This window comes from Theropithecus gelada, chromosome 6, assembly GCF_003255815.1.
Source record: "Theropithecus gelada isolate Dixy chromosome 6, Tgel_1.0, whole genome shotgun sequence".
Taxonomy (NCBI): domain Eukaryota; kingdom Metazoa; phylum Chordata; class Mammalia; order Primates; family Cercopithecidae; genus Theropithecus; species Theropithecus gelada.
Window position 1 is genome coordinate 78,958,773 of NC_037673.1, and position 21,849 is coordinate 78,980,621.

Below are 21,849 nucleotides of genomic sequence, written 5' to 3' on the forward strand. Positions count from 1 at the left end.
TTAAGTATTCTTAATATGAGTTGATAGTTAGCTAAATTATTGTATAGTGCTGATTTACAATTAGAGTTCTTCTTTATTTTCTTTCCTGGAAAAACAAAACAAACAAACAAACAACAAAACATTTCAGTGAGCATTATGACCATCCATCAGTTTCTTACCATACTGACATGTGACATGTTGGCATGACTTTGTGTCTTCTCTCTCTGCTTTTCTCCACCCCACTTTTTTTAGAGCCACGAACATACTTGACAGAACTTCCATCTGTAATTACTCAATAAGAAGATCATGAGATATGTCTGTATCAGTCTTATTTTTTTAAAGTAAAGAATTTACTTAGAAACCCAAGTAAATCTATAATAGGAATGAGTGTTTTTACCCTATTCTTGGCCTAGGAGTTTGTAAATATACAATATTGATCAGATATTTCCTTATTTATCCTTGTGTTTGGCTGGAGAAGCCTAGCTGAATGGCTCGTTTTAACTTCATCATTTACAAAAGGGTACAAAATATGGTAGAGGTTCTTTATATGCTTGATGCTGACCCATATTTCTTACTTAAAATCTTTTTTCTGTATTTAAATGAAAGTTATGGTGTCACCAAACAGGGTAAGTAAGAATTTAGTGTATCTGTGTCTAATATTTCTTAATCATCAATTCTAGTTTTATTTAAGTCTAATGAAGCAAAATAAAAGGGTTGCTTGCATGTGAAATGATAGTATGAGCAATTTAAGATATGCACATTTTTAAACTCCAGTTAAATCCCACGAAATCGTACTGAATAGTTTAACTGAGTCTGGCTTAATTCAACTATATTCAAATAGTTTTAGCAATGAGAGACTCCTGGCTTAGATAAAAATTGTTGATGTGAATATTTCAAGAGATTCTTTAGTACAGAAGGCATTTTAAATGCTGCCTCTCATATAGTTTAAACATTTTCTTCACATTCTTTTTTCATAGCATAAAGTTTACCTTCAATGCAAACTGTATTAAGAGGATGTTATCATCTGAATATTTTATGGTGTCCTGTTTTAAAACATATACACCATGGATACTATATATAAGATCAGAGTAACAACTTTAGTGACCTAATATTGCAGAAACCTAGTCTTTTTAATTATATATATTTTTAAATGACAAGGCATTTAATCATTTCCCTGCACTTGGCAATTACTAATAATTGCAACATCTGTGTCAGAAGTAATTTGTTTTCATTTTATGTTTTTATAATACACTAGAGTTATATATTTATCTCACTTCTCTTTGTGGTAGAAATATTTTCTCATTCATTTGAATATCCATGTGCTGTAGTTTGTGTAGTTAAAAAGCTGAATGTATAGAATGGAATGGAATAGAGAGACAAGAAATGAACTGTAGTGTGTAAAAGTTCAATAGGAAGGGTGTTTAGTTAGGGTAGGAATAACCCAGTCCTACACAGAAGTATTTTAGTGAAATAATTTAGTGAAGATGTGGTGGGATACAAAAGAGAGTTTTCTTTCTTGTTTCTATTAGAATAAAAGAGATAAATGTATATGTCTTCTGATTACATAAAAGTCTTATTGTCTGGGATTTTTAATTTAAAAAAAAAAATCAAGGAACTTCTGTGGAATTTGTCTTAGTAGTTCCTACACTTCTATATTTGTCTTGATTCATAAAATAGATTAGCATATAAGCAACACTGATTCCTCTTCAGTAGGGTTTTTTCTTCTCTGATGGAACAGCAAATGCTAGATATTGTTGCTTCTATACATAGAAGGAAATAGCTTCTTGCAACAGGAGCAATTCAGGAGAAAACAGTTGTTTTCTCCCCTTTAGATGATAGGGTGGGAAGCAGGGTTGGCTCCGTCATAATGGTTTCTCCTCAACACTTCTCGGGTTCAGCCTATGCATGTGTGTTATGGATTGGGGATAGTTTGAAAATGAATTCTGCAGTATTATTCCTATGGGCAAGGTGGTGAGTAGTGTGGAATTCTTTGTTTTCTTTATGGATCAGTACATCCACAGGCACATTTTCATACTGCCTTGTCACTAAAAGTAAGGCAGCTGCAGTGACAGGACCCTATCCTGGGACAGTTGAATGCCTCGATCATGAGGCCTCAGAATTTCCTCTTTCCTAGTGCCCAAGACAAGGAGATTTGCTGATGTATTTCTGATAGCAGAAAAGGCCATTGAGCTTAGTGGTTGGTACCATATGGTAATTCACAATCTAGGAAATATTCTGATGACATGTGCTTTTCGAAGAATGCTAGTTAGAATATTTAGATAGGAGTCCTGAACTTTCTTCAGAGAAGATGTTAAGAAGAAGAACTAAAATTGACCTAATCTGGGTCACATCCCATGAAGGATAAAGGTCTACAGGTGTGGAAGGCTCTTTCTGGTCCTTTCAGTGAGCTATTTCCAACAGAGCCCTCCTATCCAGAGCTTCCCACTCTTGTGCATGGGATGTGGTTAAGCTCTTGTCTCAGTGCCACAGTGGGTAGAGGATGCCATTGCAATATGAAAGGGCTATAAATAATACTCTCTTGTTTTTCTATAAAACAATCTGCTCTAGAACAGATTATAAAGGGGCCAGAAGGAATCTCTTCTCATTTTCTTATTGAATAGAGAGTGTTTAAATATTCCCTTACATAAAGGACAATTACTTTTTCTATATAGATCATATATAGAAATAGGTCTATAGAAAAAGTAATTAATTCTATATGATATGGCCTTGATTTTTAATTTTCAAATTGTTTTTATATGAAATAGTCTTAATTTTACTCTTTTTGCAGTTCACACAAAGATGAATTCCTGCACTTCAAGATTGCATTGTATATGTGATTCCTTGCTTCATTTTAAGGACTATGTCATTTTCTTAAATGCGTTGATGAGTCTTTATAACCTGTTTTAATAATGTTAAATTGAATTCATTTTTCTTATTGTTAATACAAAAACAGCAAATTTGAAGACTGAGAACCATATAAGAGGGTGATTGCACTTAATTATGAAAAGATTTGAATCCTTCTTTTTGTGTGTGAGTGTGACCAACCTTGCTATCAATTTCTTCTGTCATACACTGCCAAATTTTCTATTTAAGTATTGTGAAAACTCTGTTTTTTTCAGGTCGAATGAGTGATTTGAGTGTAATTGGTCATCCAATAGATTCAGAATCTAAAGAAGATGAACCTTGTAGTGAAGAAACAGATCCAGTGCATGATCTAATGGCTGAAATTTTACCTGAATTCCCTGACATAATTGAAATAGACCTATACCACAGTGAAGAAAATGAAGAAGAAGAAGAGTGTGCAAATGCTACTGATGTGACAACCACCCCGTCTGTACAGTACATAAATGGGAAGCATCTAGTTACCACTGTGCCCAAGGACCCAGAAGCTGCAGAAGCTAGGCGTGGCCAGTTTGAAAGTGTTGCACCTTCTCAAAATTTCTCGGACAGCTCTGAAAGTGATACTCGTCCATTTGTAATAGCTGAAACGGAATTGTCTACTGCTGTGCAACCTAATGGATCTACAGAAACAACTGAATCTCTTGAAATTACATGGAAGCCTGAGACTTACCCTGAAACATCAGAACATTTTTCAGGTGGTGAGCCTGATGTTTTCCCCACAGTCCCATTCCATGAGGAATTTGAAAGTGGAACAGCCATAAAGGGGGCAGAATCAGTCACAGAGAGAGACACTGAAGTTGGTCATCAGGCACATGAACATATTGAAACCGTATCTCTGTTTCCTGAAGAGTCGTCAGGAGAGATTGCCATTGACCAAGAATCTCAGAAAATAGCCTTTGCAAGGCCTACAGAAGTAACATTTGGTGAAGAGGTAGAAAAAAGTACTTCTGTCACATACACTCCTACTGTAGTTCCAAGTTCTGCATCAGCATATGTTTCAGAGGAAAAAGCAGTTACCCTAATAGGAAATCTTTGGCCAGACGACCTGTTGTCTACCAAAGAAAGCTGGGTAGAAGCAACTCCTAGACAAGTTGTAGAGCTCTCAGGGAGTTCTTCAATTCCAGTTACAGAAGGCTCTGGAGAAGCAGAAGAAGATGAAGATACAATGTTCACCATGGTAACTGATTTATCACAGAGAAATACTACTGATACACTCATTACTTTAGACACTAGCAGGATAATCACAGAAAGCTTTTTTGAGGTTCCTGCAACCACCATTTATTCAGTTTCTGAACAACCTTCTGCAAAAGTGGTGCCTACCAAGTTTGTCAGTGAAACAGACACTTCTGAGTGGATTTCTAGTACCTCTGCTGAGGAAGAGAAAAGGAAGGAGAAGGAGGGAACTACAGGTACGGCTTCCACAGTTGAGGTATATTCACCTACACAGAGATCGGATCAATTAATTTTACCCTCTGAATTAGAAAGTTCAAATGTAGTTGTATCTAATGATTCAGGTACCAGGAAAAGTTTTATGTCCTTGACAACACCAACACAGTCTGAAAGGGAAATGACAGATTCTACTCTTGTCTTTACAGAAACAAATACATTAGAAAATTTGGAGGCACAGACCACTGAGCACAGCAGTATCCATCAATCTGGGGTTCAGGAAGGGCTGACCACTCTCCCAGGTAGTCCTGCCTCTCTCTTTATGGAGCAGGGCTCTGGAGAAGCTGCTGCTGACCCAGAAACCACCACTGTTTCTTCATTTTCATTAAATTTAGAGTATGAAATTCAAGCCAAAAAGGAAGCAGCTGGCACTTTGTCTCCATATGTGGAAACTACATTCTCCACTGAGCCAACAGAACTGGTTATGAGTACAGTAATGGACAGAGAAGTTGCTGAAAATATAAGCCAAATATCCAGGGAAATATTGATTTCAGAACGATTAGGAGAACCAAATCATGGGGCAGAAATAAGGGGCTTTTCCACAGGTTTTCCTTTGGAGGAGGATTTCAGTGGTGACTTTAAAGAATACTCAACAGTGTCTCATCCCATAGCAAAAGAAGAAACAGTAATGATGGAAGGCTCTGGAGATGCAGCATTTAGGGATACCCAGACTTCACCATCTACAGTACTTACTTCAGTTCACATCAGTCACATATCTGACTCAGAAGGACCCAGTAGCACCATGGTCAGCACTTCAGCCTTCCCCTGGGAAGAGTTTACATCCTCAGCTGAGGGCTCAGGTGAGCAACTGGTCACAGTCAGCAGCTCTGTTGATCCAGCGCTTCCCAGTGCTATTGGAAGGTTTTCTGGTACAGCTTCCTCCATTATTGACGAAGGATTGGGAGAAGTGGATACTGTCAATGAAATTGATAGAAGATCCACCATTTTACCAACAGCAGAAGTGGAAGGTACGAAAGCTCCAGTAGAAAAGGAGGAAGTAAAGGTCAGTGGCACAATTTCAACAAACTTTCCCCAAACTATGGAGCCAGCCAAATTATGGTCTAGGCAAGAAGTCAACCCTGAAAGACAAGAAATTGAAAGTGAAACAACATCAGAGGAACAAATTCAAGAAGAAAAGTCTTTTGAATCCCCCCAAAACTCTCCTGCAACAGAACAAACAATCTTTGATTCACAGACATTTACTGAAACTGAACTCAAAACCACAGGTTATTCTGTACTAACAACAAAGAAAACTTACAGCGATGATAAAGAAATGGAGGAGGAAGGCACTTCCTTAGCTAACATGTCTACTCCAGATCCAGTTGCAAATGGCATGGAATCTTTTACAACTCTCCCTGAAGCTACTGAAAAGTCACATTTTTTCTTAGCTACTACCTTAGTGACTGAATCTATACCAGCTGAACATGTAGTCACAGATTCACCAATCAAAGAGGAAGAAAGTACAAAACATTTTCCCAAAAGCATGAGACCAACAATTCAAGAGTTAGATACTGAGCTCTTATTCTCTGGACTGGGATCAGGAGAAGAAGTTTTACCTACTCTACCAACAAAGTCAGTTGATTTTACTGAAGTGGAACAGATTAGGAACACATTCTATCCCCACAGTTCTCAAGTGGAAAGTACCTCAAGTGACAAAACTGAAGACTCTAACAGAATGGAAAATGTGGCAAAAGAAGTTGGACCACTCGTGTCTCAAACAGACATCTTTGAAGGTAATGAGTCAGTAACCAGCACAACCTTAATAGAAATTTTAAGTGACACTGGAGCAGAAGGACCCACGGTGGCACCTCTCCCTTTCTCCGGGCACATCGGACATCCGCAAAATCAGACTCTCAGATGGGCAGAAGAAATCCAGACTAGTAGACCACAAACCATAACTGAACAAGACTCTAACAAGAATTCTTCAACAGCAGAAATTAACGAAACAACAACCTCATCCACTGATTTTCTGGCTAGAGTTTATGGGTTTGAAATGGCCAAAGAATTTGTTACATCAGCACCAAAACCATCTGATATGTTTTATGAACCTTCTGGAGAAGGATCTGGAGAAGCGGATATTGTTGATTCATTTCACACTTCTGCAACTACTCAGGCAACCAGACAAGAAAGCAGCACCATGTTTGTTTCTGATGGGTCCCTGGAAAAACATCCTGAGGTGCCAAGCACTAAAGCTGTTACTGCTGATGGATTCCCAACAATTTCAGCGATGCTGCCTTTTCATTCAGAGCAGAACAAAAGCTCCCCTGATCCAACTAGCACACTGTCAAATACAGTGTCATATGAGAGGTCCACAGACGGTAGTTTCCAAGACCATTTCAGGGAATTCGAGGATTCCACCTTAAAACCTAACAGAAAAAAACCCACCGAAAATATTATTATAGACCTGGACAAAGAGGACAAGGATTTAATATTGACAATTACAGAGAGTACCATCCTTGAAATTCTACCTGAGCTGACATCAGATAAAAATACTATCATAGATATTGATCATACTAAACCTGTATATGAAGATATTCTTGGAATGCAAACAGATATAGATCCAGAGGTACCATCAGAACCACATGACAGTAATGATGAAAGTAATGATGACAGCACTCAAGTTCAAGAGACCTATGAGGCAGCTGTCAACCTTTCTTTAACGGAGGAAACATTTGAAGGCTCTGGTGATGTTCTTCTGGCTAGCTACACTCAGGCAACACATGATGAATCAATGACTTATGAAGATAGAAGCCAACTAGATCACATGGACTTTAACTTCACAACTGGGATCCCTGCTCCTAGCACAGAAACAGAACTAGACATTTTACTTCCCACGGCAACATCTCTGCCAATTCCTCGTAAGTCTGCCACAGTTATTCCAGAGACTGAAGAAATAAAAGCTGAAGCAAAAGCCCTGGATGACATGTTTGAATCAAGCACTTTGTCTGATGGTCAAGCTATTGCAGACCAAAGTGAAATAATACCAACACTGGGCCAATCTGAAAGGACCCAGGAGGAGTATGAAGACAAAAAACATGCGGGTCCTTCTTTTCAGCCAGAATTCTCTTCAGGAGTCGAGGAGGCATTAGTAGATCATACTCCCTATCTAAGTATTGCTACTACCCACCTTGTGGATGAGAGTTTAACAGAGGTGCCTAATGTGATGGAAGGATCCAATGCCCCATATTACACGGATACGACATTAGCAGTTTCAGCATTTGCAAAGTTGTCTTCTCAGACACCGTCATCTCCGCTTACTATCTACTCAGGCAGTGAAGCCTCTGGACACACAGAGATCCCCCAGCCCAGTGCTCTGCCAGGAATAGATGTCGGCTCATCTGTAATGTCTCCAGAGGATTCTTTTAAGGAAATTCATGTAAATATTGAAGCGACTTTCAAACCATCAAGTGAGGAATACCTTCACATAACTGAGCCTCCCTCTATATCTCCTGACACAAAATTAGAACCTTCAGAAGAGGATGGTAAGCCTGAGTTATTAGAAGAAACGGAAGCTTCTCCCACAGAATTTATTGCTGTGGAAGGAACTGAGATTCTCCAAAACAAAACCGATGGTCAAGTTTCTGGAGAAGCAATCAAGATGTTTCCCACCATTAAAACACCCAAAGCTGGAACTGTTATTACAACTGCCAATGAAATTAAATTAGAAGGTGCTACACAGTGGCCACACTTTACTTCTGCTTCTGCCACTTATGGGGTCGAGGCAGGTGTGATGCCTTGGCTGAGTCCACAGACTTCTGAGAGGCCCACGCTTTCTTCTTCTCCAGAAATAAATCCTGAAACTCAAGCAGCTTTAATCAGAGGGCAGGATTCCACAGTAGCAGCATCAGAACAGCAAGTGGCAGCGAGAATTTTTGATTCCAATAATCAGGCAACTGTAAGCCCGGTGGAATTTAATACTGAGGTTGCAACACCACCATTTTCCCTTCTGGAAACTTCTAATGAAACATATTTCCTGATTGGCATTAATGAAGAGTCAGTGGAAGGCACGGCAATCTATCTACCAGGTAAGATCACAACATTGATAAATCTGTTTTCAAACCTGGAAACAGTCCCTTGGTGCTAATATTTATATGTATATAATTTTTAGTGTGATGTTAAATCAATGGAGAGTTTCATGTTATTCACATAACAGCAGGCCAGGCCACAGTATTGAATTCATAATGAGATGAAATGACAGTAAGTATAGATTAGTTTTGGACGTTAAAGTAGACTTTGTATTTTACTGGGTTTTAGAAATAATATACAATTACAACATGGAAAAGATGAAATTATTAATGTTATAAAAATTCAATTTGTTTTTACTCACAACTAGAGTATTGCTTTGTCATATGTCTCATAGTTATACATCTTAGGTTTAAAAGTAGATAAAAAGTCCTATTTTTAAAAACCCTCTCATTGATGGATGCTATTGGTGCAGTATCAAAATCTATCAGACCTTTAACATTTGAGAGTAGTAAATAGCTCTAATAACTATTTCAGAGTTTGTGCAGTATCAATATCAGCTCATACTTGTATGCAATGTCCTTGTTTAAGACAGTTTACATAATGCATCAAACACAGTGCCTACCAGTAGTGAGTAGTCATTTATTATATAAACATATTGCCTATTGAGAGAAGTTTTCTGTTTATTTACTGAATGTATGGAAAGCATGAATTTGATACTGATTCATGTAAGCCATCTCTTCTGATTGTCACAAAAAGGCTATATAAGCCCTATGTGAAAGGGTAAGAGGTGAAGATTCAGAGAGGTTCAGTAACTTGCCCAAGGTGGCACAGCCACCTTGTGGTAAAGGTAGGATTTGAACCCAGCTTAGCTCTACTCTAAAGTCCATAGTCCTTTCACTGCTCTTTGCTGGTTTCAGTATAGTATAAAAATAAACAATTGATATTAAATAATATAGGAACCAGGAATCTTGGAATATTTACTTTGTAGAATTTATTTTCGTCTTAATCTAGCCTGAGAATGTTAAGAAATCAGTTCTAATGGTGTTTTCCCAGAATGTTATTATTTAAATTAACAATGTTAGTGGAATCCACAAATAGACATCACCAGCTAGCTGCTACCTGGAAAAAGAGAAAAAAAATCCGTACTTTAATGTCTGTCTTGGTTGAAAATATATGTTTTATTTTAATTAATATGTTTTATGCCATGGCTATCATTAAAATTATTCTTCTGATCATATCAATGTTACCTTTTGTGCCACCAATGCTTTATTTTGATGTGCTTCAGAAAGAGTAAAATAGTCAGAAAGTACAATGTTTAATAAATGGCTTGAAATATTTTGAGGAAAATTGATTAAAGGTAGTTGACATTGGGTTTTTTGTTATCACTGTGTTTAATCTGTAAATGATAATCTAGTAATTTGGCTAATATTTATCGTTTTTTAATTTAGGTCAATATACTTCAGTTTGTTAAAAATATGCTATAAAAATAACTGGTAATAACTAGGTACATATAGAGTTAAGTTTGACGAATGAGAAATATGTACCAATTATCCAGTGTGCAATATTTACCAAGAATTATAGTTTGCGTCTTCATTGCAAAACAAATGGTCTCTTTAGCTTCATTCAGTAAACGGCAGCTCATATGGGATTACCTGGTCTATCTGTTGCAGATTCAGCTTTCAGAGGTTAATATGAACTGTTTAGGGGCGAATAACATTCATAAAAACAGAAGTTTCCTTTTAATTGGAATGACTTCCAGTTCACAGACTCATTCAGTCCTTGTCTCATAGTCTCAGCATGGTGTCTAGTGTCAGTGGTGGGAATAGTAGTAGTACTTCTTCACATTTGTGTGGCACATCACAGTCTGATAAAGCACTTTCACATAGTGTCATTTGGATTCAGCACAAAGGGCAGCATGTGGCTATGGCGTGTGTTAACTGCAGCCTTGTCGTCCTGGCAGCGTACTTGTACTTTCAGATCCAGAAAGCTAAAAGTGTTAGGGAGGTTTCAAACAGTTTTGGAACTACAGGAAAATGTGTCTTAGAAAATTCGGGGAAGTTTGTGGAGCAGTTGATGTACTCATCTGAGTTAACCTAATTTTAATGTGAATCCCAAACGTGGGAGTGAGTTCCTATCCAGGTTTATATTCATCCAGAATTTACTTAACAGTCAGAATTTGAGTTTGACTTTCTGGTGTGGGGAAGCCTCAGTTATCTTTTATAGCAGTACCTTGTTTATCCTAATATTCTTTAAGCTAATGTTTCATAAGAAGTTAGACATCTTTCTTCTTTTACGTGTAATTATTTCAGGGTTTCAGGACTTAAGATTCTTGAAAATATGGGTGTATTCCATAGATAATCTAGTTTATTTCAATTATTTTGTAAAACTTTCAACTCTCATTTGAATCTTTGAACATTTGGAAATGTAAGCAGTTCTGAAACAATATACAAAGAATAAGTATAAACTCAATGAAAATACACTTACCCAAGCAATACTGCAGCGTAAAATATATGCTTCAAGTGGTATAAAAGTATTTGCACTTAGAAAATATATTTAAACTGTTTGTCCTCATAAATTTATGTCTTCAACCTTCATATTTATCTCCCAGGAGTGTCAGTTTTATTTGTATTTTAATAAGAAAATTATAATAAAAACTTGGTGTTTCATTTTAGGTGAGGTTTTTGTATTTGGGTTTGTTTTTCTACAGTAGAGTTTAATCCATGTGTTGCTTTTCTTCAAGTATAGTTTAAAGGAGTACATTTGGAACGTGTTTTTGGAAAAAGCATATTAATGTAGCAGAAGAGACTTCAGTGCACACTTTCGAAGAAAAACAGTTTCTGAGCATTAAGTGGTAAAAGGCAATAATAATTCAAATGATGATAACAAGCCAACCTGCTAAAAAGAATGCATGTTCTGTGTATCCAGCCATTTCACATGAACTAACCCCATTTAAAAGAATACATTTTCCATTCACTGTGCACATATGTGTAATCATTTTTGACTAAAATCAATTGCCATTATCATGCCAACTAAATCTGCAGTAGAATATATTAGTTGCCAGATACAGTACAAAAAATATCATTTAAGAGTAATCATGATTGAATCCCAGAAATGAATAGATGCAATTTGTAACAATTAGTTATAATGCCAAGAAACACTCCAGAGAGTAAAGTTAATGTTAATTTTTATATGTAGTAACTCTAAATTGCTATGGTAAAGCCTATAATATGGTAGCAATATGGGGCATTTTATGCTAAAATACACTGAAACATTAGAGATGGGCCTAATTGCTTTTCTTACTTTCCTGAATATGGTAGGACCTGATCGTTGCAAAATGAACCCGTGCCTTAACGGAGGCACCTGTTATCCTACTGAAACTTCCTATGTATGCACCTGTGTGCCAGGATACAGTGGAGACCAGTGTGAACTTGGTAAGATGGTACTTGACTGAAAGGGTGCAGTTCTTTCACAGAAGATATATTGGGGGAGAATTTATGTTGTTGAATCAATCAGAGATTTCAGAGAAACCCATGTGTAGATTAATTATATGTTAAATGAAGTTAAAATCTGAGGGTAATTAACTAGGGGCTGGAAAATGGGTACAGACGTTCAGTGAATTCTGTTAACATACCCAAGACTCAGTGAGGCCTGCTGAGTCTTTTTGTGGTTTTTACAGGTAGAATTTACCAATATAAATATGCATAAATATTAACAAAAATGTACATCTATCCCCCAAATCTGCATATAAATAAAAATCAATTTCAGTATAAAAATCTTTTTAGAAAGCTAGACTTAAAAATTAGGAAAATAATAAAAGGTAGAGACCTTAGTCCCTAGTTTTCGGGTAAGTTTTTCTTGTCATTTGGAATGGGAAAGACCCTTCCCTGACTCGCAGGAACCAGCCCAACGTGCCTCTGCCTCAGGGAGCTGTGCAGTTGCTGGTTCCTGCCTCTCTTTTGGTTCCAAGGAATATAATTGACCCTTACATATTCTTATTTAGGCATCCTTCTCTTTAAAGAAAAAAGAAGGCACCAGTGTTGATTTGGCTACATATAGACCTCACTTCTGAGAAAAGAATGATGAAATATGTTGTCCAGATGTTCCTTTTAGAGATATCATGAAGGTTTACTTGATTTGCTTACAATGGTTGAGTAAAGAAAGCTCACCAATAACACTTTAAATTATATATAAATATTGAGATACAATCCCAACATTCATATTAAAAGAGTACTTAAAAAAAAAAAAAAAAGTCAACGAGGCCGGGGCGGTGGTTCAAGCCCATGACCCCAGCACTTTGGGAGGGCAGGGTGGGCGAATCGCTTGATCCCAGAAGTTCGAGACTAGCCTGAGCAACATGGCAGAACACCACCTCTGAAAAAAAAAAAAATTAACCGTGCCTGTAGTCCCAGCTACTTGGGAGGCTGAGGTGGAAAGATAGATTGAGCCAGAAGGTCGAGGCTGCAGTGAGCCGTGTTCATGCTACTGCACTCCAGGCTGGGTGACAAAGTGTCTAGCACTCAGCAAGCACCATAAACATATTTGGTATTATTACTATATAATAGCATCATTTCTAAGACCATTTCTTTAGGTAAGAATACATTATATGACTGAGAAATTTAACTTGCTTTGTTTATTCATTTAAAAATATTCTTAAACATTAAATTTTTAGTGTAATTGCAAAATGCTATGGAAATAAAGTCACTAATTTCATCAGGGGAGATCATATGTAGAAAGATTAGAATCTGTGTAGAAAGATTTATTTGATATAGATTTTAAAGTTGGGAAGATTTGACAGGTGGTGGAGGGAGATATGGACACAACAAACAAAAGCACAGAGGTCAAAAACTACAGAAGGCATTTGAATGACGGCCTGGATCCAGGTATGCCTACTTAGGGGTTTGGGAGAGAGAGACATATTGGGAGACAGCACCAGAAAGCAGGCTGGGTCTAGAAAGCCCTGACGGTCTAAGAAGGTCCTGAGTTCAGGATCCCGAATAGTGTTACTTCACACTCTAGTCAAGTGATTCTGAGACCTTAGCAGGCATCAGAGGGCTGGTAAAACAGATTGTTGTCTCCACCTCGAAGTACATGATTCAGTAGATTTGGGGTAGAATTGGAAATGTGGATTTTTAACATTCTTAGGTGATGCTGATGCTGTGGTCCAGGGAGCTCACCTTGAAGACTGCTGCCCTGGGCAATTGGGATCCATGGAATGTTTGAAAGTAAAAGAATAAAATTATCATGACTGTGTTTTAAAAAGATGACATTTAGCAGAGTGATGGATATATTGGAGAGGAAAGGGCCCAGGGATGGTGAGGCCAGTTAGATACTTTGAGTATTCCATGTGCGAGGTAATCAGAGAATGAGCCGTGATTGGAGGTGGGAAGGCTGGGGGTATTGGTTCTTCATTAGTTTTGGGGCTTATCTGTTTCATTTATTAGCAGTGGAGACAATGACCCTACTCTGAATACCTTTGACATTTTCTTAGGGTTGCTAAATTTAGGGAATAAAAATTCAGGATGGCCACTTATATTTGAGTTTCAAGTAAAAAAGGAATAACTTGATAGTATAGGTTTGCCTTAAATATAGCACGGACATACTTATGCTAAAAAATTGTACTTTTTTAAAATCTGAAATTCAAATTTAACTGGCTGTCTTGTATGTTGTCTTGTAACCTCACACTAAATGGAATTCTTTGATACTTTTTGAAAGTATTTTGTGAGCTTTTACTATTTTGTTTCAGATTTTGATGAATGTCACTCTAATCCCTGTCGGAATGGAGCCACTTGTGTTGATGGTTTTAACACGTTCAGGTGCCTCTGCCTTCCAAGTTATGTTGGTGCACTTTGTGAACAAGGTAAGAGTTATTGCAACATTTGTGTGATGAACATTATTGATGTTTTTTAGCAATTTTGGCCTCAATGCATATTCTTTCCTGCAGTGGAAATTCACATTTCCTTAGGTTTCCTTATTCATGGATAGTTCAAAATGTCTGAGTCATAGTGTTGACTTGATTATGGTTGTTTAGCTGATAGACTGGAATTGCAGGCAGGCACACTGAGCTGAATTTAAAGACATCCAGCCAATAGAAGGAATATTGTCATATGTATTTTTCTTGGGGACAAGCTAAGCACTGACTTTACTGTGGCTCGTGTATGAAGGAGCACTGAATTCAATGCTAGCTGTTTTTATTTTCTCCTTCTAAGCACTTGAGACTCAATGGACTTATTTTTCATAGTCAATCATATCTGGAGAATGAGTTGATATAGTTGTTAGAATACATTTGCCTTGGCACATGCTAAGTAGAAGATATTGTGAATCTGCTCACCAGGAAATTTTCCTACTAAAGAAAGGTTGACTTTTTCTGAATGAAAGAAAGCCCTATGTTCACGATGGCTTGAATCTCATGATCCCTGTAATTTGCATTTTATGGCCAACCTGAGAGTATATTTTGGGTGGTTAATGGGAGCATTTCTTGGTCCATCAATAAGAAACAGATTGCGTGCTAAGCACACTCAGCTTTGGAATGTCGATTTCCTCTACTTAAACTCGTACAGTGGTTTGGCTTTGATAAAAGTGTTCAGTGCCAAACTTCCATTCCACCAGACAAACTGAAAATGCATTAGACACTCAGGCACATTGGTCTGGTCCCACATTCTGCTTCATGGTGTTAATCTGGACGTCACTGCAATGAATGCAAATCCAAAAGGAGCATGTATTGAATTGCCATTCCAAGTGGATGGATGATGGCTACATTTTTAGGTGTTGGTTTTTTCTTTTTTTATTGCATAGGGTGAATCTGTTTGTTTTAGGTTTTGAATATAAAGATAGACCAAGCAAGATCCTCTTCTTAAAGTAGAAACATTAGAAAGATGGCATTTGTTGAAGAAAACAAAAGCCTGAGACAGTTGAGACATTGCAATATGTTAAACATGATTCTGGCTTCTGTTAGTTCCAAGTACAAGAAGCAATTCAAAAAATCATTTGTTCAACATGGCACCTACTGTCTTCCAGGCACCGTTCTGGGCATTGGAGATAGAAATACGAACAAAACAAAGTCCCTGATCCTGGTGACTTAGCATAACTCTTGGCAGAGAAGAAAATGTAATACTTTACAGACTATCAAATGCATCCTGGAACATTTCATTTGGTTGGCGTGGCATTTCTATGCATTAAATGGGCTAGAAATTAAGGCTCAGAGAAAAAAAAGTGATGTGTTTAATGTCACACAGCTAGTAAATCATACAGTGGGAAAAGTGAACCTAAATGGCTTAACTCTACAGCCCAAGTTTCTCTGAATATCTTCACACTTCTACAGTAACTCTCAAAGATAAACCCTGTATTTATATGTTTATCTGATGGATTGAGTAGTAACAGATTTTTGGAAGGGACTTTGGTGCTGTTGACCTTTTCTCTTTCTTTTCAAAAGAATATTGAAAGTAAAAATTGTTAATTAATTTTATTTCTGGTGCCACCTAACTTTCAGGTACTTTCTATTTTATTTTCAAGCAAGTTTGATTTTCATGCACATTCTTTGCTGAGAAACATCGATCCCAGTCTGTTTATGCAGTGCAGCTGTGCTCCTGTGATTTATTGCCAGGATACTGAAAGATTTTTTTCTCCTCTTTTCAGGTTGCCTAAGAACAAATGTTTTCTTCATTAACAGCAATTTTGTTGTCTAAACAATTTTCTATCCAAAGTTCGGTGATGACCGTGTCAGTGTTCCTTCAGCTGACATTTTCTGTTCTCTGCACTAGTAACTTCCCAAGTCACAGTTACTCTGAAATGGGGGACACATTTTGGTGCAATAATTACAGATACACTATCTAGAAAAGGCTATTGGAACAGTAGAGAGGCAGTTCTGGCTGCACAAACTGCCCTGGCCAAAGTCAGTGATACAGCTTGCGTAGTGAGAAGCATAGAGGATGGGCACTTTCTTAGGACTTGACAGCTATATGTCAGATATGTTGAAAACATTACCTGTACAGCATCAAAAGAATACATTTTTGGTGAAATTGTTTGTGATAGTTTCACCTTCTATGTTCCAGGAGCTGTGCACACTACAATCTGGGTTTGTATTGTAATCTATCGAAACAACCTATTTTTTTGTAACCTCTTTAAAACCTATAGGAGTTTTAAAGCATAAGATGTCTTTCCATACATTGAATGATTTTTAGGAAAATGTCATCCATAAGGGTTGCCTTTTAATAAATAAAAAGAGTTTCACATAATTTTTAGGTAAGGTTGAGAAAACAAATAGACTATTTCTATGAATAATATCTCCTATCAGAATAGCATCCTGGGAGATGCAGCTTGACACATTATCCTTCATTACATATTTGTTGAATTCATGAATAATAAAATTTAAGTGGCCAGGCATGGTGGCTCACGTCTGTAATCCCAGCACTTTGGGAGGCCAAGGCGGGTGGATCACCTGAGGTCAGAAGTTCGAGACCAGCCTGGCCAACATGGCGAAACCCCATCTCTACTAAAAGTACAAAAATTAGCCAGGTGTGGTGGTGAGCACCTGTAATCTCAGCTAATCAGGAAGCAGAGGCAGGAGAATAGCTTGAACCTGGGAGGCAGAGGTTGCAGTGAGCAGAGGTCATGCCACCACACTCCAGCCTGGGTGACAAGAGCGAGACTCCATCTCAAAAAAAAAAAAAAAAGTAAGTGAATCAATGTGGATAGTTGGCTTTATTTTTTTTACACAAAAACTAGATATATTTATAATCATTGGGAAGCTATGATTTAGATAGTACAAATAAATACATTCTCCCAGTTTGGTTTTAACAGAAACTCTGCCTCTGTTTATTGGACCTGTGTTCTGATAGGAACGTATGCATCTGCTAACTGAGACTGGCATTGTTAGTAGTGACGTCGTCACTCATCTACATTTTGTGATCATCTGGGTTTTCTTGTTTAGGAGGAAAAATACTTAATGATAAACTATTTAGAAGACAAAAAGGGCTGGGTGCGATAGCTCACGCCTGTAATCCCAGCACTCTGGGAGGCCAAGGCAGGTGGATCACCTGAGGTCAGGTGTTCAAGACCAGCCTGGGCAACATGGTGAAACACCGTCTCCACCAAAAAATACAAAAATTAGCCAGGCATGGTGGTGCATGCCTGTAGTCCCAGCTTCTAGGGAGGCTGAGGCAGGAGACTCGCTTGAACCCGGGAGGCAGAGGTTGCAGTGAGCCAAGATCATGCCACTGCACCCCAGCCTGGGTGACAAAGCAAGACTTCATCACACACACATACACACACAAAAGACAAAAAAGGGGAAACCAAACTAAAACCAATTGGGGTAATAGCAGATAAGAAAGGGTATGTAAAAAAGTTTTTTCTGATGTATTATTCAAGAGGTTAAGATCCTCCAGAATTGTACATGGTGTATCTTAAGTTAAATGATAATGTCCATGGTTAAGGAAAGTTATATGCCATTACAAATCACATTATTTACATTGGCATAAGAATGTTCTAAAAAAATGTTTGATTCTCCTCCTCTGTAAACTAATACCCTCATATAGGAAGAGCTGTGTTCTTCCTACACCTCTCACCTTACCTCTAAATTCTTACAAATGAACTTCCCCAAAGTGAAAACACTACATCCAAGTAGCCAAAATTTGCTTCATTTTGAGGCACTGAGTGCTACTTTTATACCAAACCATCTAGTTGTGTCTTGAGTCCTTTCCTATGAGACTTGGTGATCTCCAAACAACACTTTAATAAACGCAAAACGTCCAGTGCACATTACTCAAAAGAATTAGTCAGCTGGCTGCAACTAAACAACAGGCCTGATAGACTAAACTGAAATAAATACTGCACTCAGATAAGCTGCATCTGTTGTGTGAGTATGGTTTTAATCACTGAAGCCAGGAAAGAAATGAAATCTTTCAGAATTCATACTTTCCCACGGTTATAGAAAGAGGAGTACCAGGAATGAGAGTCAAGAGACAATCCGAGTTTCAATCTGGCCACCAAAACTAACATATAAAGCAAACATTAATTTAGTACAGTCGTGTTTTCTTCTATTAATCAGCATATTTGGGTGGGGGGAGATACTTATTAGGTCCCCTGGAAGGTTTTCTTGGTGCCTGAAATTCTATAAACTTTGCAGTTTTGTTAGTTTTTATATGCAACAACTTCAATATAATTGTGGGGTGTATTTTGTGAAAGTCAAAATTATTTCTACTGATTATGATTTAATATATAGTGTAACCCCACCTGTGGATGAGTGATTCTCTGGGAAGACTGCCAGTGAATAATACAGTTGCTGTGAACAAGGCTACTTTCCTGTGGAATTATGTAAAAATTGGCAACCTAGAAAGTGTAGCTGATACTGCCAGTGTAAAATTTAGATATATTTGAAAAATATTTTCATCTCACTGGAATATCAGTTATAGTGTGCTTATTGTGAAACACACACACACACACACACACACACACACACACACACACGTATATGACCTGGTGGAATAGGGGAATGAGTTAAATAATTTAGTTTATTTTATTTTTAATAAACTTAAAATCTTGATGCATTTTCATTGGGCGTTACCTATCTTACCTTTCTTTTTAGGAAGAAGGCATACAGCTCTAGTTATATCCCAAAAGGTACCTATTCATAACGGATTTTTTTCTCTTTGTCAGTTTCCTATGACAAGAGCCTGTGACTTCTCAGATATCTCTTTGGGAAGTGGGAGAGGACTACTTCCAGAACCTTTGAAGTTGTTATGCAAATAGGGCATTCGTAATCCTATTAGCCGGAATTCTTATCTATCACTTGAATGAGTCTCTTAGAAACGTTGTGTTGGTAAGGAATTAGCCCTAGTTGCTTCACAAGGAAGTCAGCCAACACTATAGCCGCCCAAGAGATTTTGGCTGGCCCCTCTTCCAGTTTTCTCTGGCTTTAATCAAGGAAGTTGCTATTAGATGCTGCCTTTGCAGTCCAAAGATGTACAGCCATCCACTTCGCACGAATCAACTGGGCCAACTTTATAATAATTTCTTTGTCATCATGACCAAATTTTATGAATCAGTTACTTCAGGGACATTGCACAGATACTGGCTTGGGTATCCTATTAACACTTGGATCAGAGTGCCAAGTTTGAATGATGTGTGTGTGTTTAATAAGCTCCTGCCTGTTTCTTCTCAGACACCGAGACATGTGACTATGGCTGGCACAAATTCCAAGGGCAGTGCTACAAATACTTTGCCCATCGACGCACATGGGATGCAGCTGAACGGGAATGCCGTCTGCAGGGTGCCCATCTCACAAGCATCCTGTCTCACGAAGAACAAATGTTTGTTAATCGTATGTACCAAATAGACATGAGTTTCCGGGAACTTCACTCTTTCTCATCACTCTCTTAGTTTCGTCTGTGTGCAAGTGAAAAGAAGTAGCTTTTTCAATCATAATACAACTTATCAAATCCCTCATCCGTGGGTTACTTAAAATCATCTCGCCTAAGTCCCCCATTTTGGGAAACATTCAACTATAATATATGTAGGCATTGGTTAGTCGGCCGGCAGTAATGGTTGAAACACTTGCTATAGGTTGAATCATAAGAAATTGCTATTTGATCATTTTTAAATTTACAAAAACAGCCAATTCTTATGGCTCAATAGAATTCTTACTGTGGTTATACTTTCATAGTCTCTATTTTGAATATTTATATGCCTGTCTAAAATTACAGTTACTTTCAGTTATTTTTGTCCTGCTAATTAAAATTGAATTGTTAATAATAGTACCCTAATCTTACCTTTTGGGCATATTGATTCTCATTCAAGTTTCTAAATATTTTAAACTGTGGAAAGTGAGCTCCATCCTAAGAACTTGAATAGGTGGAGATTGAAAGCTAATGAAACTTAATATCAGAGCTGTTTAATAACTCCTTCAACTGCAGCAAAAAGGAGGGCAAATGATTTTCATGTAGCAATATGTAGAAATTTGTTGCTCATAAAGCATTTTTTTAGGAGATAGTGTCTCACGATATTGTCCAGGCTTGTCTTGAACTACTGGCCTCAAGTAATCCTCCCACCTCTGCTTCCCAAAGTGCTGGGATTATAGGCGTAAGTCACCATTCCCAGCCTCACGAAGCATTGTCTGATGTTCTATTAAATATTTTCTCATGATGCCTACTATCTTTTAGAAGTTTGTTAATTTGTAATCTGGATAGAGGTTCATTTAACTTTACTGTGTGATATCCTTGCCAGTGACTCACCTTGTGGTAAAAGTAAATATTTTTGAGGATAAATTTGTAGAACTGTCTAGGTGTTCACTAATTAAAATGCTTTGAAAAAAAACACATGGCTTCCAAAATGAGGGTAGCATGGATAAGATCTGGCACATTTCATTGGGCCACTGAATTTTTGCCAATGGCATCACTTAACAACAACAACAGAAAAATAGAACATTTCTATCATGAGTGAGGATGGAAAAAAAATTAATTATAGTAAATTGCTAGGGAAATTATTGTCTATGTCATACTTTAATGCTTCACAGTGTTTGCACATTAACTTTTTCATTTAAAGCACATTGGGCAGAAGAACAAAAGATAGACTAGGAGAGATTTTTATGAGCAACTAAATAAACACGATTCATCCTGAAAATAATTTTCTTTGATATATTTTCATCCATATATGGAAAAGTAGTACCAATATCTGTGTGGTTTCCTATCCCTTAGGTGTGGGCCATGATTATCAGTGGATAGGCCTCAATGACAAGATGTTTGAGCATGACTTCCGCTGGACTGATGGCAGCACACTGGTAAGATGTCCTTGAAAATGATGTCAAGTTCTACCTTCTGGAAATTTGGTACTGTGCACTGATTGCACATTACAGAGGGTGCATTAGACTGGAGACAAGTGACTTGCTCAAGGTCACTCAGTGAAACAGGGAAGGGTTAGAAGAGTTCCAAGCTAACTGATCCAACATCCAGTTCTCTTTTCAGTGGTTGTGGTTCTCTTTAAAAGAGGAGTGTACTAGATTTCCATCAAACCAGAAAACCAGACAATCAGTAGAATTACCTTGGGTCTGTCTTTCAGATGGTTATCTTTGCTTTTTCTAGCTTCAGAGCAAGAAGAGAAGAATAAATGTAGGAGAAAAGTCCTTTAAAAAAATACCGTTCCCTCTTAAAAATGGCATTGGAAATCTGCTATAAGGCATGGCACATTTCCAAGCAAAAATATGCATTTATTTTTATCTTAAAGAAGATTGTTGATATGATCTTATGAATCTCTGCTGACTAATTACGTATTTCAACTGGTTTTCTATATTTTGAAGAAAGAAGTGACTTGGAAATGCTGGCCACAACTTTGAGAAGGCTATAATAGGTTCTTAGAACAGGTGAAGCTGTTTTGAGTCACTTCTACTAAACTCAAATAAATCTAATTTTTTAGAAAGCGTTCAAATGCGATTGGCTGTACTAGTGGTACTCAGTGCTGGCTGTTCATTAGAATCACCTGGAATATGTAATTAAAAACTGGTGCTTAGGCCTTATCCCAGGTCCATTACAGCAAAACCTCTAGCCGCTGTATTTTCTCAGTGTTCCACAG

The 21,849-nt window shown here is 37.6% G+C and overlaps 1 protein-coding gene and 1 long non-coding RNA gene across 6 annotated transcripts in view; one reads left to right on the plus strand and one right to left on the minus strand.

Moving 5' to 3' along the window:
* Nucleotides 1–21,849, plus strand: part of VCAN (versican) — a 110,919-nt gene that overhangs the window by 62,200 nt on the left and 26,870 nt on the right. For 2 of the 5 annotated variants that reach the window (XM_025387062.1, XM_025387063.1), the window contains 5 exons: nucleotides 3,099–8,351; nucleotides 11,610–11,723; nucleotides 14,036–14,149; nucleotides 19,448–19,606; nucleotides 20,979–21,061. In XM_025387062.1, coding sequence (XP_025242847.1) covers nucleotides 3,099–8,351; nucleotides 11,610–11,723; nucleotides 14,036–14,149; nucleotides 19,448–19,606; nucleotides 20,979–21,061 — 5,723 coding nt within the window. Of the gene's footprint in view, nucleotides 1–3,098; nucleotides 8,352–11,609; nucleotides 11,724–14,035; nucleotides 14,150–19,447; nucleotides 19,611–20,978; nucleotides 21,062–21,849 lie in introns of all 5 variants that reach the window. The other 3 variants (XM_025387064.1, XM_025387065.1, XR_003119774.1) reach the window with 2 other exon arrangements.
* Nucleotides 1–21,849, minus strand: part of LOC112625768 — a 30,935-nt gene that overhangs the window by 2,586 nt on the left and 6,500 nt on the right. Inside the window, exon 2 of the long non-coding RNA XR_003119775.1 lies at nucleotides 188–261. This is a non-coding gene — a long non-coding RNA (uncharacterized LOC112625768). The remainder of the gene's footprint in view (nucleotides 1–187; nucleotides 262–21,849) is intronic.